This window comes from Zootoca vivipara, chromosome 6 (assembly GCF_965207765.1).
Source record: "Zootoca vivipara chromosome 6, rZooViv2.hap1.1, whole genome shotgun sequence".
NCBI lineage: Eukaryota > Metazoa > Chordata > Lepidosauria > Squamata > Lacertidae > Zootoca > Zootoca vivipara.
The window spans coordinates 18167744-18181908 of NC_142589.1; the positions used below are offsets into that span (position 1 = coordinate 18167744).

At 45.8% G+C, this 14165-nt stretch overlaps 1 protein-coding gene across 1 annotated transcript in view; it reads right to left on the bottom strand.

The window, feature by feature from the left end:
* Window positions 1-237: 237 nt before the first annotated feature.
* PANK4 (pantothenate kinase 4 (inactive)) overlaps window positions 238-14165 on the bottom strand; it is a 31241-nt gene continuing 17313 nt past the window's right edge. Inside the window, exons 11-19 of the mRNA XM_035119830.3 lie at window positions 12758-12870; window positions 10656-10743; window positions 9589-9740; window positions 7825-7880; window positions 5522-5571; window positions 3993-4097; window positions 3090-3190; window positions 2486-2554; window positions 238-997 (exon numbers count right to left, since the gene is read on the bottom strand). Coding sequence (XP_034975721.1) covers window positions 784-997; window positions 2486-2554; window positions 3090-3190; window positions 3993-4097; window positions 5522-5571; window positions 7825-7880; window positions 9589-9740; window positions 10656-10743; window positions 12758-12870 — 948 coding nt within the window. The 3' untranslated portion in view covers window positions 238-783. The remainder of the gene's footprint in view (window positions 998-2485; window positions 2555-3089; window positions 3191-3992; window positions 4098-5521; window positions 5572-7824; window positions 7881-9588; window positions 9741-10655; window positions 10744-12757; window positions 12871-14165) is intronic.

Sequence of the window (14165 nt, forward strand, 5' to 3'; positions counted from 1 at the left end):
ACGAGCAGCTGCCGATTTTGCCTGCTGGTTCAGCTTTGCAGACCTTGTGAATTATTTTAACCTGTGGGGCTTCAGTGGTAGGGGAAGCTCGAGGGACAGTGTCTCTTGTAGCTAGTTTTCCTGCTTCACATTTCTAAAGCAACCCTTCCAGGCCTGCAACCTCTGAGCAAATCCTACTGAGTGGGGGTGGGGAATGGGAGCGAAGTATTTGGATCAAAAGCAAAAACAGACTTCTCCTCCAGCTCTTTAAAAACTCTATTTGGTATCTGCCAAGTAAATGGCTGGTGTATATTTAGGCCAAAATATAAAAAGACATTCTTCACTGGCATTTAAATATTTCAATATGAATGTCTCACAAAAGAAAAGAAAAAAATCAAGTCTTTTCTCATTGCAAACACCACAGCATTAAGATAAGCACTTACAAAAAAAATTAAGAGAAAACCCAAAACAATATGAGTGAGATACATAATCCATTACACACACACACACACACACACCTATATCTATATAAAGATATATACTGTATATATATGTGAACAATTGTGTGTGTTTGTGTGTCATTATATATATATATATATATATATATATATATATATATATATATATATATATAATGAATCATATTGTCGCTTTCCTTAAATCATAAAAGCACAATATAAATACGGAATTGTGTGAACTCATCTTCCCTGTGGTAATAAAAATACATTCTTTACAATTAAAGTAAAACTAGTGCAAGTCCTGTTTCCCGCCGCCGCTCACCCCCTGGAGTCTCTCCTCGCCCGATCATTTGAGGGGCACCTCATACTTGAAAATGACGCTGAAGATCTTCCCGCCGAGGCGATCGGCCAGCCAAGAGTTTTTGATGACGGCAAGCTTGAGGCTCTCGCATTTGAGGGCTGCATAGTAGTTGGTGTGGATGGCGCGGCCCATTCCTTCGATGATGACCAGGTCGGTCTTCCGCTCCCGGATCAGGTTGGCCAAACCTTTGTCTAGACGGCTGAAATGAGGTGTAGAGAGCTTGGTGAAGGGGGCGGGGGAGAGACGGGAAAGCGCTCAACTCCACGAAACCTGGGCAGGCCTTTGCGGGGGGGGGGGGGTTGCCTACCTGGTTCAGGGTGAAAGGGAGACGGAGGTGGAACACTCACACCTAACTGCACATATCACGTGACTCCCAAGACAGGTTGGAAGGGAGGCCGGTGCTGTACAGCAGTGTGAACAGATAACACTGGATTATATACCAGGGATAGGGAACCTTATTTCCCCATTACCTTTTGGTGTCAGCAGCGAGCCAGCCATAAATCACACTGTGCCAGTTGGAGCTAATAGTTATTAGCAAAAAAACAACAACACCTCACAATCTGCACAGGAGTGCCAGGCCTAATGGGCACAGCAGCTCCGCCTCCCCACAGCTGCCCAAGTCTCCTCCACTCAAGGGTTTTTTTTTCCAATCAATAGGAGACTGTGCCTGTATGTAGCACCATCTGTTTCAGCTCTCTTCTGGTTCTGGGAGACAAGGGGTGGGGGGGAGCTTCTCACAGCAGGAGGGGGAGGCACCCCCCATGACTCTACACCAGCGTGATTCGTCTCTGCCTCTTGGCCTCCCTCCTTCCATTCTCCTGCTTCAGCTTCTGCCTCCGATTCTGGAATGCTCTATACCATGGATTCTCCCAGCTCACTAAGCCCTGCTGCCTCTTCAGCTCCCAACCCATCCTCTTCCTCCCAGTCTTCTCCCTCATTTGTCATCCCACCCTCAATCCCTGGGCTCTGAGCCTTCTTCCCTTGGGGGTTCCCCAGCTGGTGCCTCCCAACATTCCTCTGTGTCCAGCCAGTCCATGGTGCCTGGCAGTGGTGGGTGGAGCCAGAGGCAAAACTGGGCGGAGCAATAAATGCAGATGCCACCCTTTGTACTGTGGGTTAGTTCACCAGCATCATCAGAATTCAAGGGCCTATTCCAGCCAGGCAAAAACAAGCAAGGAGGCTACGAAGCAGGGAGTTTTTGCAGGAGGCAGTGGAAGACAGGAGTGCCTGGCATGCTCTGGTCCATGGGGTCACGAAGAGTCGGACACAACTAAACAACATGAAGCAGGGCTGGTGAAGTTTGTGGCCCTGCCCCTGTCCTTGACAACAGCACTTTACACAGGCCGCCCGCGGTTTGCCTAGGTTAAGGGGCATGTCCAGCATTATGGTCCCATTCACAAAGCTCTTATGTCAGTGACACTTCAGAATGGGGTGGTGCGTGTCAGTTTCACGGCTGCCCCATTCTGCTTCTGGGTTTCTTCCCAAGTGGCAGGAAACTCTGACATGCATCGTGCTTTTGACGTGCTTCTGGAAACTCAGAACAACGCAGTGGAACCACAATGCTCTACAGACCCTAAAAAAGCAAACACTTGCTGCCCCCTTGTGGTGAGAAGGAGGACTTTCCCCCGGATTGTTAACATCACCTGAGCTTTTTGGGCTCGTAATATACAGGAAGGAGACCTCTTACCTGAGGTCCAAGCAGGGTGAACTTGAGCCTGTCTGTACCAAGAGCAATTTCTCTTCCTTCAAGGCAGCTCTAAAAGGAGGCAGATGCATAATTTTAAGATCAGCTTCAATGTTCACATGCTACACACTTGCCAGGTCTTGGGCTTAAAACAGTTCTTGAATATTATGCAAAATTAAGGGCCGTACTCAACGAAGCCCTACCTAGAGCAGACCCAATGAAATTATGAACCTATGTTAGTCACGTTCATCCATTTCAATGGGTCTACTCTGAACAAAACCAGGATTTGAAGCAACCCTTGGTCTTAACCAGGTGTGGAGAACCTTTGGCCCACCAGATGTTGCTGAACAAAACTTCCATCAGCCCCAGAAAGCATAGCTGGGGGTGATGGGAACTGAAGTTCAGGAACATCTGGAGGGCCACCTGGCCTTGAATATCACAGGACAAAACCCCAAAACGTTAAGCTTTTATTTAGCAGAGTATAGTTGAAACTCTGCTTCTGATCTCTCAGCAAACCACCAGCAATCCAAACTTTGCGTTAAGTCTCAAACCTTCTCTTTTAAAAGCGTGCCGGCACAAAGAGAAGAAACACCGTACTGGTCCTCACCGTATGACAGGATCTGTAGCTGCTATCCTCTCTGTAACAAGCAGGGACTCGCTGTAGGTGACATCATTTAGCGCAGGCCCAGAATTGCAAGCCAATATAACCTGTGAACACACACAGAGGGGAAAGGCAAGTGCCATATTGGCCAAGTGTGAAAAGTTCATTGCACACTTCTGTATGTGAGTTGAAGTGAAGGAATAAACTGTAGGAGAGCATCAGGAGGTGGGATTAACCTCCTAGTCCAACATATAGCTTCTACTAGAGCAGGCATCCCCAAACTGCAGCCCTCCATATGTTTTGGACTACAACTCCCATGATCCCTAGCTAACAGGACCAGTGTTCGGGGAGGATGGGAATTGTAGTCCAAAACATCTGGAGGGCCACAGTTTGGGGATGCCTGCACTAGAGCTTCCCAGCCACCAAGTGGTTCTGTATAGGATAGTTCCTTCTATCCGATCCATGAGGAGCTAAGGCAAGTTTGCTGAAACACATACGTATGTATCTTTCCCCCCAGTTACTTATGCCATTATCCTCTCAAATAATAATAATAAACTTTATTCGCATTAGCCAAAGGCCATAGCAACAATAAAACAATACAGTGTATACAGAAAAAAAGTTTGATAAAAGCACGAATTAGAATCCTGAATTATCAATCAGCTGGTGGCCCTTATTCTAATTGCCCCAGCAATGTAGCTAGCAACCTTAACTGTTGTCTGGTCATTTAGGTCTGATAGAAGGAAATGCATTGTGGCCATGGTTGAGCGCCCTGGGGTGGTTAGAAGGAGTGGGGTGATGACCTCGTTCCTCAGGTCTTTATAAAGGGAATATCCTCTCAAATAACAACATCAACAGTGATGAGCTAGCTTGAGGCAGTTTACCTTAGGCTGTCACCGTAATTCAACTGACCTCTGTTCCCCTAGAGAGCAGCTCCCTGACAAAGGGGAAGACGCCTAATATGATGTCTATTCCACTGTTATCTGCAAAAATTAAGGCACATTTATGAGGGGAGGCCTGTAAAAGAAAAAGAAAAGCATCATTCAGAAAAGCACCGACAGGCTACAGGTTAAAATATGTACACGGAGTTAACAGTACGACCCACAACCAGGTCTATTCAGAAGTGAGTTCCCATTGAGTTCAATGGATCTTACTCTCAGGTAAGTGGAGTTAGGACTGTAAGCCTAGGTTTGTCAAAAGCAAAAAACAAAAACAAAACAAAACAAGAAACAACTTTTGATGGAAAGTCTATAGGCTACTCTTTCAACAGATTTTGCCTGAGAAAAATGGCATCTGTAGGAAGATGCAGTATGTCTGCCCTAAAGCAAAAGAGGTCCATTGGCTGCTCTGAGTTTGCCTGTTCCTCAAATTCAACAAGCTCAAAGCTATGGCACAGCCTGAAAGGCAGTTGGCACCCACATCACCTTCCTTTTGGCTCCATATGGAGGGATCTCCAATCCAAATCTGTGGGGGTGGGGCAGAAGTCACAATAGTTAGTTGGTTTTTTTTTAAGGGTGTAGGTCAGTTTTCCCTCACACTACTTGGGCCAGAGCCCCCTTGGACACCAGGACATTGCAAAATCCAGAGTTATTTCTATGGATTCGCATTTTAAAACATGCCAAGCATTTTGATAGCCTTTGTAATGGTCTGGGCCAAGTCCTGTCTTCACTGGGCATTTCTAAATAGGCTATTTTATGGGATTCCGTAGGTCTGTGGCTGGCGGCCAAGTGGCTGAAACGTCAACACAGGAATCTCACAAAAAGCAGATGCTAAGCAGGGACAATGACCGAGAAGACTTTGGATTTTGTTAATGTAGAACAAAACCCAGAGGTTCTGCCATAGGTAAAGTACAAATGACTTTTTAAAAAAAGTGGCTTCCTTTCTTATACAAAGCAGCTGTTCTAGAGAGGAAATCAGAAATCTAGGGAGAATCTTGTCTATCTTCCTCTTCTAATGTCACATTGTTCTGGTTTACACTTGGTCTTACTTCATAAAATGCATGTTCAAAATCCATTTTCCTCCTATATTTAGAGGTAATCACGCATCAGAGTATTATCATCCAAACCCTCTTTGCTCCATTTTCTTTCACTTTAGTACTTGAGCTACTGATTGCATGCAAAACAGTCTTCTTGTTTATTGCGGAATGCTGTATTCTTCTGCATCCTTCTTTTATGAAATTATCTTGTCTTAAAATAAGGAATATTAAAAGGGAGAGAAAGCGTATCCGTTTCAACGATCTGCAGCTGAAAAGGGGAGACACCCCTCCCTTTCTTTTGTCCAGCTGCATTATATCCAGTAGTTAAGAGTGACTGCTTGTAGCTTGTTGTAACCTGCCTTGGCACCTTGCTAAGTAGTAGCAGTAGTAGTAGTAGTAATAATAATAGTAATAGTAATAATAATAATAATAATAATAATAATAATAATAATAATAATAATAATACCTTGAGTCGTGCCAGCCATTCATTGTAGGAATCTTCGAGCCAGGGGCGTTCTGTACAATGGCACAAAAACCAACACATTATCAAAATGTTATTGACAGGTCAATTGCTCAAGAAAATCTGAAGGGAAGCATTCTGGGCTCCTCTAATGGCCAGAGGTCTAAGGAGCACTGGAAGCTACACCCCCTGTCCTTGAGGAACATAGGAAGCTGCCTGAAACTATGTTGCTCCATCTAGCTCAACGCTGTCTACAGTGACTGGTAGCAGCTCTCTAGGATTACGGACAGGTGACATTTCCAGTCACACCTGGAGATGCTGGGGATTGAAACTGGGACCTTTTTAATGGAAAGCAGGTGCTTGGCCATTGAGCTATGGCACTATGGCAAGAGGGAGACCAGCCCGTCCTTATCTTTTGGCCAGAGGAGCAGCTAAAAGGATGTGTGTACAAGGGTTTAACGGCACAGAGACTGCCCAACCGAAGGGCTGCTGGTGTGTACAAGATATTTTGATTGGCCTGGGGTAGAGGGTGGGGAATTTAGCCTGTTGCAAGTCACCTTGAGAAGCAATCAGTCCAAAGACAGGGGTATTAATATTCATAGTAAATAAAATAATAGTGTACGCTTCAGGGCCACACCTGCACATTCAGAGAATGCTGAACCTCCCACAGCTGGGAAAAGGCCACTTGCTCAAAGTAACACTTCTGGTGCCAGAACTAAGATTGGAACATGTTTCCTTGGGTGTGCACTTTAACCTTTCCCAAGACGAGCCCGATTTCGTTGGCTCGGGCAAACTCCGGACAACGGTTTGTTATTCAATAAGGTTCTACTCTAATCCGAGTGAGTTATATCCATTCATTTCAATAGGTCTACTTGGAGTGTGACCAATGTTGGAGGTGACCCCATACTTTCAGCGCAGGACGCGAGGCGTGGGTAGGAGTTGGTGTGGGCCACACTTTGCTATCTGCAAGAGCCCAAGTGGGCGCTACCAACCACTTTGCAGAACTTTTAAATTCTCCTGCTCACATAATTTTATTTTGTTTCTTAAGACGATGCAGCCTTAAGGGCTGCCTCTCCCCATATAAACCAACCCAGATGCTGGGCTTGTTATCCGAGGCCCTTCTCTGCGAGAGGTTTGGAGGGTGACAACACAACAACGAGCCTTTTCTGTGGTGGCTCCACATTCACGGTTTCCCCAGAGAGGACCACCTGGCATGTTTGTTACATATATTTAGACACCAGACAAAAACATTCCTCTTTACCCAGGCTTTCAGCCATTAAACAATCTGTGGCCTTTAAAGGGGGGGGGCTGTTATTATGATTTTTTCGCTGATTGTTGTATTGATTTTTTATTATTATTACATGTCAGGGGTACTCCCTACAGGGACCTTCCCCCAGTCATCCTGACCAGCACTTCGCCCAGTGACAGCGCTAGCAGCGGGTCAGGAGGAGGGAATGAGGAATGGAGCGGGATGGAGAGGGGGCTCCAAGACGTATCAGAGCCTCAACACCGACCCGGCTGGCCAGAGGAGGAAGGGCAGCGCAGGATGATGTTGGAGTCTCGGCAACGCTCCAGCCAAGGGACTGGAGAAGGAACGCAGCCCCTTCCGGCGCCCACGTCGGGTCATGCACCCAGACGTAGGGCAAGGGGGCGGTGTTTTGGGGTTCCCAGACTATTGTGCTGGTGCAAAAGCAGACAAGCGCCATTGCCGGGTTCTGAATCAGACTAGGCAGTCATGTTTTCTGATGTCTCTGCACTGTAAATAGTATGCACAATAAAGCTCTTAAAGACAGAGCAGGCTGGAGCGTCTTTACTCAAGAGTAGCTGCAACAATCCCCTGACATTACACTATGTAAATTTTAATGTACACTGCCCTGGGATCTTTGGATAAAGGGCAGTATATAAATTGAAATAATAATAATAATAATAATAATAATAATAATGTCCCAACACTGACTGGCAGTAGTACTCCAGGGTTTCAGACAGGGGTCCAGCAACATCCCAATCCCTAGCCTAGAGCAAGCACCCCCAAACTCCGGCCCTCCAGATGTTTTGGACTACAATTCCCATCATCCCTGACCACTGGTCCTGTTAGCTAGGGATCATGGGAGTTGTAGGCCAAAACATCTGGAGGGCCGCAGTTTGGGGATGCCTGGCTTAGAGGCTTTTACACAGCTACCTGCTCTTAAGGATGCTCCGCATTCGCAACCAGCCGTAGGGCACCCCCCGCCCAATGATAGGGACGCCCTCTACCTGATACATGCAGATATCACAGAAAGATACCAAAAGGGAGAGTTCCTGCCCAATACCTTGCAGTTTCTCCTTGGCTTCCTCGAATCCAAACTGCGGCTCCGTTTCAAGAACGCTGGGCATCAGGGAAGAGAGAGAAAGAGAAGGAAGAATGTGAATGTGGGGGGGGGGCATGTGAGATTCTGCAGGGATGCTTGGTCCAAAGAGCTCTGCAGCTGAACAGGCATGTGCTACCCCTCCAGGATTTACTTATTAAAAAATAAACATCTCTCAGTAGTGAGCCTGGAAAAGAGGACAGCAGATATACTTTGTCCAAATTATTATTTTTTTAAAAAAGTGTAAAGAGACATTTCGAGAAGGAAGAAGAGAGCCCCACTGCAAGAAGACTGGCAGGGAGGCACATGAAAGAGTCGCCTGCAGCAGCAGACCATCAGACCACCTAGCCCAGTTTGGCCTAAATCTCAACTGGCAGCAGCTTTCCATAGTTTTGGGCAAAGGGCAGGTCTTTCCCATGACTTGCTCTTTGTAGATGCTGGGGATTGAAACTGTAGGAGAGGATTATTTCCTCTGCCACTGGACCACGCAGTAGACTCAAAACAGGGGGCTCCCTTATACTGAGTCAGAGCACTGGGTCCACCTGGCTCAGTAATGTCTACACTGACTGACAGTGGCTCTCCAGGGTTAGTCAAGAGTCTCTCCCAGCCCTACCTGCAGATGCCAGGGACTGAAACTGGGACCTTCTGCATGTGAAGCAGGGGCTCCAGCCACTGAGCTACAGTCCATCCCTAAATGAAGATAACAGATGCTAGCTATGTCCCTTCCGGCTTGTGAAAGGGGCTGTGCCCTGCTAACCTCTGCCTGCCCTTCACCAGTCCCCCACCCCCCACCTGCATGCCTTCTTGCTTTTACATCCAGTTCAGATGGCAGCGCTGGCTCCACTTCCTGTTTGGGCTTCCTGCTCCCTGCCCTACCAGCCACTGCCAGAGTTATTTCCACTAATATATAATCCATCCAGCCCTATTTATAGGTGCCAGTTTGAGAGGAAGTAGGGCTGGATTGCAATTCTTAATGCTCCATTCCCCCCCTTAATGCTCCATTTCATCAAATATCAGTGTGTGTGTGTGCGCGCGCACACACACAGATTTCAAAAATCAGAGAAGAAGTCTCCCTCTAAGAGGAGGAGACTCCACACTTCAGAAAAATGCCTTCAGTTCATCAAGGACTTTAAAAAACAGGGACTCAGATGTGTTGGAGGGGGTGAGGCTTCCTAGCATGCCCCTATCATCATCATGCTAGGGAAACAAATGCTTGATTAGTCTTACAGCTACACTAGGGTTGCCATATTTCAAAAAGTAAAAAGCAGGACACCCCAAAAGTTGTTGAGTTGTTTTTTTGTTAACCCCAAACTTGTTGAGCCAATTTTTTTTTATTATTGACTTGCCTAAGATCCAGCACAAAGTGCCGCCTTTCAGAAATCCCCCCTGGTGAAATCCCAGTATGGCAGCCTTAAGCTACACATACTGCTAGGTTCTGTATTTATCATGTCAGCAAGTTACTAACCAGGTTAAGTGCTAATGAGGTGATCTCTCATGCAATGAAGGGTGTGTGTGTGTGTTTAAGGGAATTAATCTGCCCACTTCAGTCATATGGGGAGAATTAGCCACACCCAAATACCATTAATGGAACGTAAACTGATTTGCAGATGGCAAAGCATGTCATTAGCGCACTTGCTAGAAAAAGAAGAAATAAAATACAAGGGGCATTCAAAGTCTTTTTGGGGAAGGGCGAATGCAGAGCTGCACAATGACGGTTAGAACACCTACTCTGAGACTGCTTTTGCCCCCCAGTCAAAGACGTTCCCCGCAAGAAGTCCTTTCACCAGAGCGAACTGCCGCTCCTCCCAGCCTAATGAATCCAAAGAGTCAATAACACTCTGGTAACACTTTAGGGCGATGCCGTTTTCTTTCTGTTTTACCTGCAAGAAAGTAAGGCACAAGGTGATATGTACAGGGAGGAAGGAAAAGGCTCAATTCCTTTAGAAGCACTTTATCCCACCCCCCCAAAGACCACCCCTCCAAGCTCTCTCCTTTGTGGCCTCCAATGGGATCAATGAATAACCACAGCTGACAAGAGCATATAAAAAGAGCCATTTCTCACAGAAATTGCTAAAAATGCTCAGAGGTGGATGTTTCTAGAACCCAGCAGTAACTTCTTCGTTACAAAGCAGCGATGTGAGTTTGGTGCTGGGAAGAACAATGAGTTTGACAGGATTCAGAGACGGGACCTTTTTGCTGTTGGCTCCCTAATTATAGAAATAATGAAAAGTATTATACCTGGGTCCCTGCTATAAAAGCTTTCAAATGGAAATGCTTTTTTTGGACTGCCTGTTTTTTGGAGGGTGGGGAAGGGGTGTTGCCTATTTCGTCTGTTGCTTTTTTTTAAAAAAAGGTGTTATTTACAAAAACAGGTACCTTTCTAGTCTTACATCCCTGCATCTTGTGCTCCAATTTTCAACAAAACAATTCCATCTTTTAGCAACATTGGTATCTCACAGCACTTTCTCACTACCAGAGTCATGCATACATGCAAGGCATTCATTTGTACATTTACCCCATTACTCTGGACTCTTCTTTATCAACTGCTCTGAAGGGAAAATCCTCAGAGCAGGGACCCGAATCTGCAGTTTGTCTATTACCGCTCACGGGAAAGAAAAGATTTGAGAATCTATGGGTTGTATACAACACTAGTTGTACTCGGAGTAAACCCAGTGATGTTAATACAGCTGACTGGGGTTCATTAGTTTCAATGGGTCTACTCTGAGTAGGACTTAGCTGGATGCAAGCTAAGGCTTACTTGAGCACAGCCAGAAGGTTAAGGAGGAAACACTTACCTTGGAGTAGGGATCTGGGAAGTTGAACTCATTCAAACAGTGCTCCCTTGTATCCAGCAGACTTCTAACAGTTAAGGTGCCGTAGGCACTGGGGAAGATGAAAGGGAAAGGACAGGGTCAACCGAGAAGACAGAAACCTTATACAGTGGTGCCTCGCTTAACGAATGCCCTGCTTAACGAAATTTCCGCGTAACAAAAGGTTTTTTCGAGCAGAGGTTGCCTCGCTAGACGAATTCGTTTTATGAAAAATTCGTCTAGCGAATCGCGGTTTCCCATAGGAATGCATTGAGATTCAATTAATGCATTCCTATGGGCAATTTTTTTAAAAAAAAAATCAATGCATTCCTATGGGATTCGCTAGACGAATTTTTCATTATAAGTACAGTACAGTGGTGCCTCGCTAGACGAATTCAATTCGTTCCACAGGTCTTTTCTTATAATGAAAAATTCATCTAGCGAATCCCATAGGAATGCATTGAATTTTTTTTGAATTTTTTCTTTGCCCATAGGAACACATTAATTGAATTTCAATGCATTCCTATGGGAAACCGCGATTCGCTAGACGAATTTTTCATGAAAACGAATTCGTCTAGCGAGGCAACCTCCGCTCGAAAAAAACCTTTCGTTAAGCGGAAATTTCATTAAGCAGGGCATTCGTTAAGCGAGGCACCACTGTAACTGAATCAGACCACTGGTCTATCTAGCCCAGTACTGTATACACCAAGGGTTGTCAACCTGGTCCCTACCGCCCACTAGTGGGCGTTTCAGGATTCTAGGTGGGCGGTAGGGGGTTCTACAGCACAAGCTGAATCCTTCTTCCATCGAGCACTGGTGGGCAGTAAGGAAATTTTTACCATCAAGAAAGATGCATTAGTGAGTGGTAGGTATAAAAAGGTTGACTACCCCTGGTCTAGACTGACTGGCAGAGGCTCTTCAGGAATTCAAACAGGGGATGTTCCCAGTCCTACTTGCAAGATGCCTGGGATTGAACCTGGAACCTTCTGTATGCAAAGCAGACGCTATGCCACTGAGCTCTTGCCCTTCCCCTTTCTAGCCATGCAGGGCAATTAATGGCAACTTTTGCTCTGCTAGTTATATCCATCTCTCATGCATCTCAAGATAATTAAGTGGCTTGCTCTCAAAAGGTATTCCATGGTTCTCTGGAATTCTCTTAGGAGTGAAGCAAGCAGCCAGCATTGTTGTTTTCAACACGGTTGAAAACCTTCCTCCCTCCCTAATCTTTCCAAATTAGTCTGTTTCCTTCTGCACTTTTTACTCCTTGCTGGGTTTTTAAGAGCTTCATACTGCGTTTTATGATTGGCATCCTGCTTTATATTCCATTCTTCACATTTTACGCTGGCATGCTGTTCGGTTGTATCTTATTTTTACATGTCACTGCGGTGGAGTTGGTGGTTGTTGCTTTTTTAAAGAGATCATCAGCTGCTTTGGGGAGGAAGTTCTTCAAAAAGCAAGGGATAGAGAGTTTCAAACACACATACTGTATAAAATAAACCAAAAGAAGAGTGGATAGGAGCTGAATGGAGACAAAAAAAGGACAGACAAAAGGAAAGATTTCCAGTACATATCCCAACTATGGAAGTAATTACCATGCCATGCGCTGACAGCCATTAACTGATTAGACCGTCATGGAGGGTAATTTATCAAAGGCTACAAGTTCTGTTCCCTGTATACTTCCCTTCAGTAAGCCTTTGATTTAATAGTTGTTGGAAAATCACAGGAGAGAGAATGTTATGGCCCTCGTGCCCTGCTTATGGGTTTCCCGAATACATCCAGTTCAGGAGTGTGGAAACTCAGTCCTGGGGGCCGAATCTGGCCCTCAGGACTCACTCCAGACCATACCCCTTCCCCAGTCGCACTGGCTTGAATGTGTCCTTTGTGCCTAGTGGCCATCGATAAGCAAAATTCACGGAGGATAAAGACTAGCCGTCTTTTATAGCTATTTACAAAACTGGTGGGAATTACTCAGGATGCAACAGTAGCAAGCAGCTCATGAGATGCCCAGCGATGTTTAAAATGTGCATAAGCTGGGCACTCTGTTCCGGCTAAGTCAACCCGCTGCCGTCCCGCATGCACCGACTTACAAAGGCTGCTGCCGGAGCGTCTGAAGTTTGTCCCAGTACTTCTGCCGGAACTTCTCGGCTCGCTCAGCTGCATCAACAGACTCTGGCTGGCTGGCTGCAGCTCGCTTCGCGACCTGGCAAAGGAAGGAAGGAAAGCAGAGGGATGGAGAGGCAGTGCCAAGGGCATTATTATTTGCAACTGTGGCTTTTGTTGCTGTTACATAGAAAATGAAAGCAGATGAAGCTGGGGGCAAAGATAAATGACAATGGCAAACCCTCTAGATTAGGCTAAATAGTTGCACTGGTTTGAAGAAAGCAGCTGACCAAAAACAAAACAAACAGCAAAACACATCAAAGATGCAAGAGGGCAGATAATCCCCTGACATATTTTTATTTATTTATTTATTTAAAGAAACCTCGAGTTTCTCCAAGGGTCTACACACACTGGCTTAGCTTACCAGCTAACCCAGAGATGGGAAAAATGAGGTCCTGGGGTTGGACGTGGCCCTTCAGGTCTCTCTGGCCCCTTGGACCCTTTCTGGTCACACCCCTCACCAGCCCTGATTCATAGACTCCTTGAGTAGTTTTGCTTGGCTGGAATCTGGAATATGTCCTTGGACATGTTAGCTGTTCTACCTATTTTTGGCTCTGCCCCTGCTCGCCTGGCTGAAAAATGTCTCCCTTCCCTGAACTAAGCTCTAATTCCGTAACCCACAAAACCTCTCTGACATGTAAAAATGGTTTGCAAAGTGGGGTTGAGTGCTCTTCCATTTGCACCAATGTCAAGAGCAGAAGAGAAGCAGAGGAGACCCGTCATTCGGAGGCAGAGAAACCGCTTTGCTTACAAAAGGTCCCAGATTCAATCCCTCACATCTCCGGGCAGGAGGAAACCAGCTGCCAATTCATATAGGAAATTCTGAACAGTGGTCCGATTTGGAACATGGCGGCTTCATACGAAGAACCCTTCTGGATTGGAGCAAATGTCTATCTAGAGCTCCATCAGCACTAGGTGGAGTTTCTCCAAGAAGAGGGACTGAAAATTAACCTGCTCTAGGAATTGCAAGGGTCTTCTAACAACTCTCAGCACCCCAGCATACAGCACTTCCTAGGGGTCTTTGGGGGAAGCCATGATTGTTTAAAGTAGTATGATACTGCTTTAAATATATGGTGCGTGTGGGGCCTCCTGTTTCCCTACAAGGGCCAGCCAGATCTTTCCAACATCCTTCTCCAAACTGCAGAGCAAGGGGGATCTCAAAAGAGTCCCCTTTCTTTCTTTCTTTCTTTCTTTCTTTCTTTCTTTCTTTCTTTCTTTCTCTTTCTCTCTCTCTCTCTCTCTCTCTCTGTGTGTGTGTGTATGTGCACAAACACACACACACACACTGTTGGGTGTCCCAGAAGACTAAGTGGGCTTGTGGCATCACAGCAAATT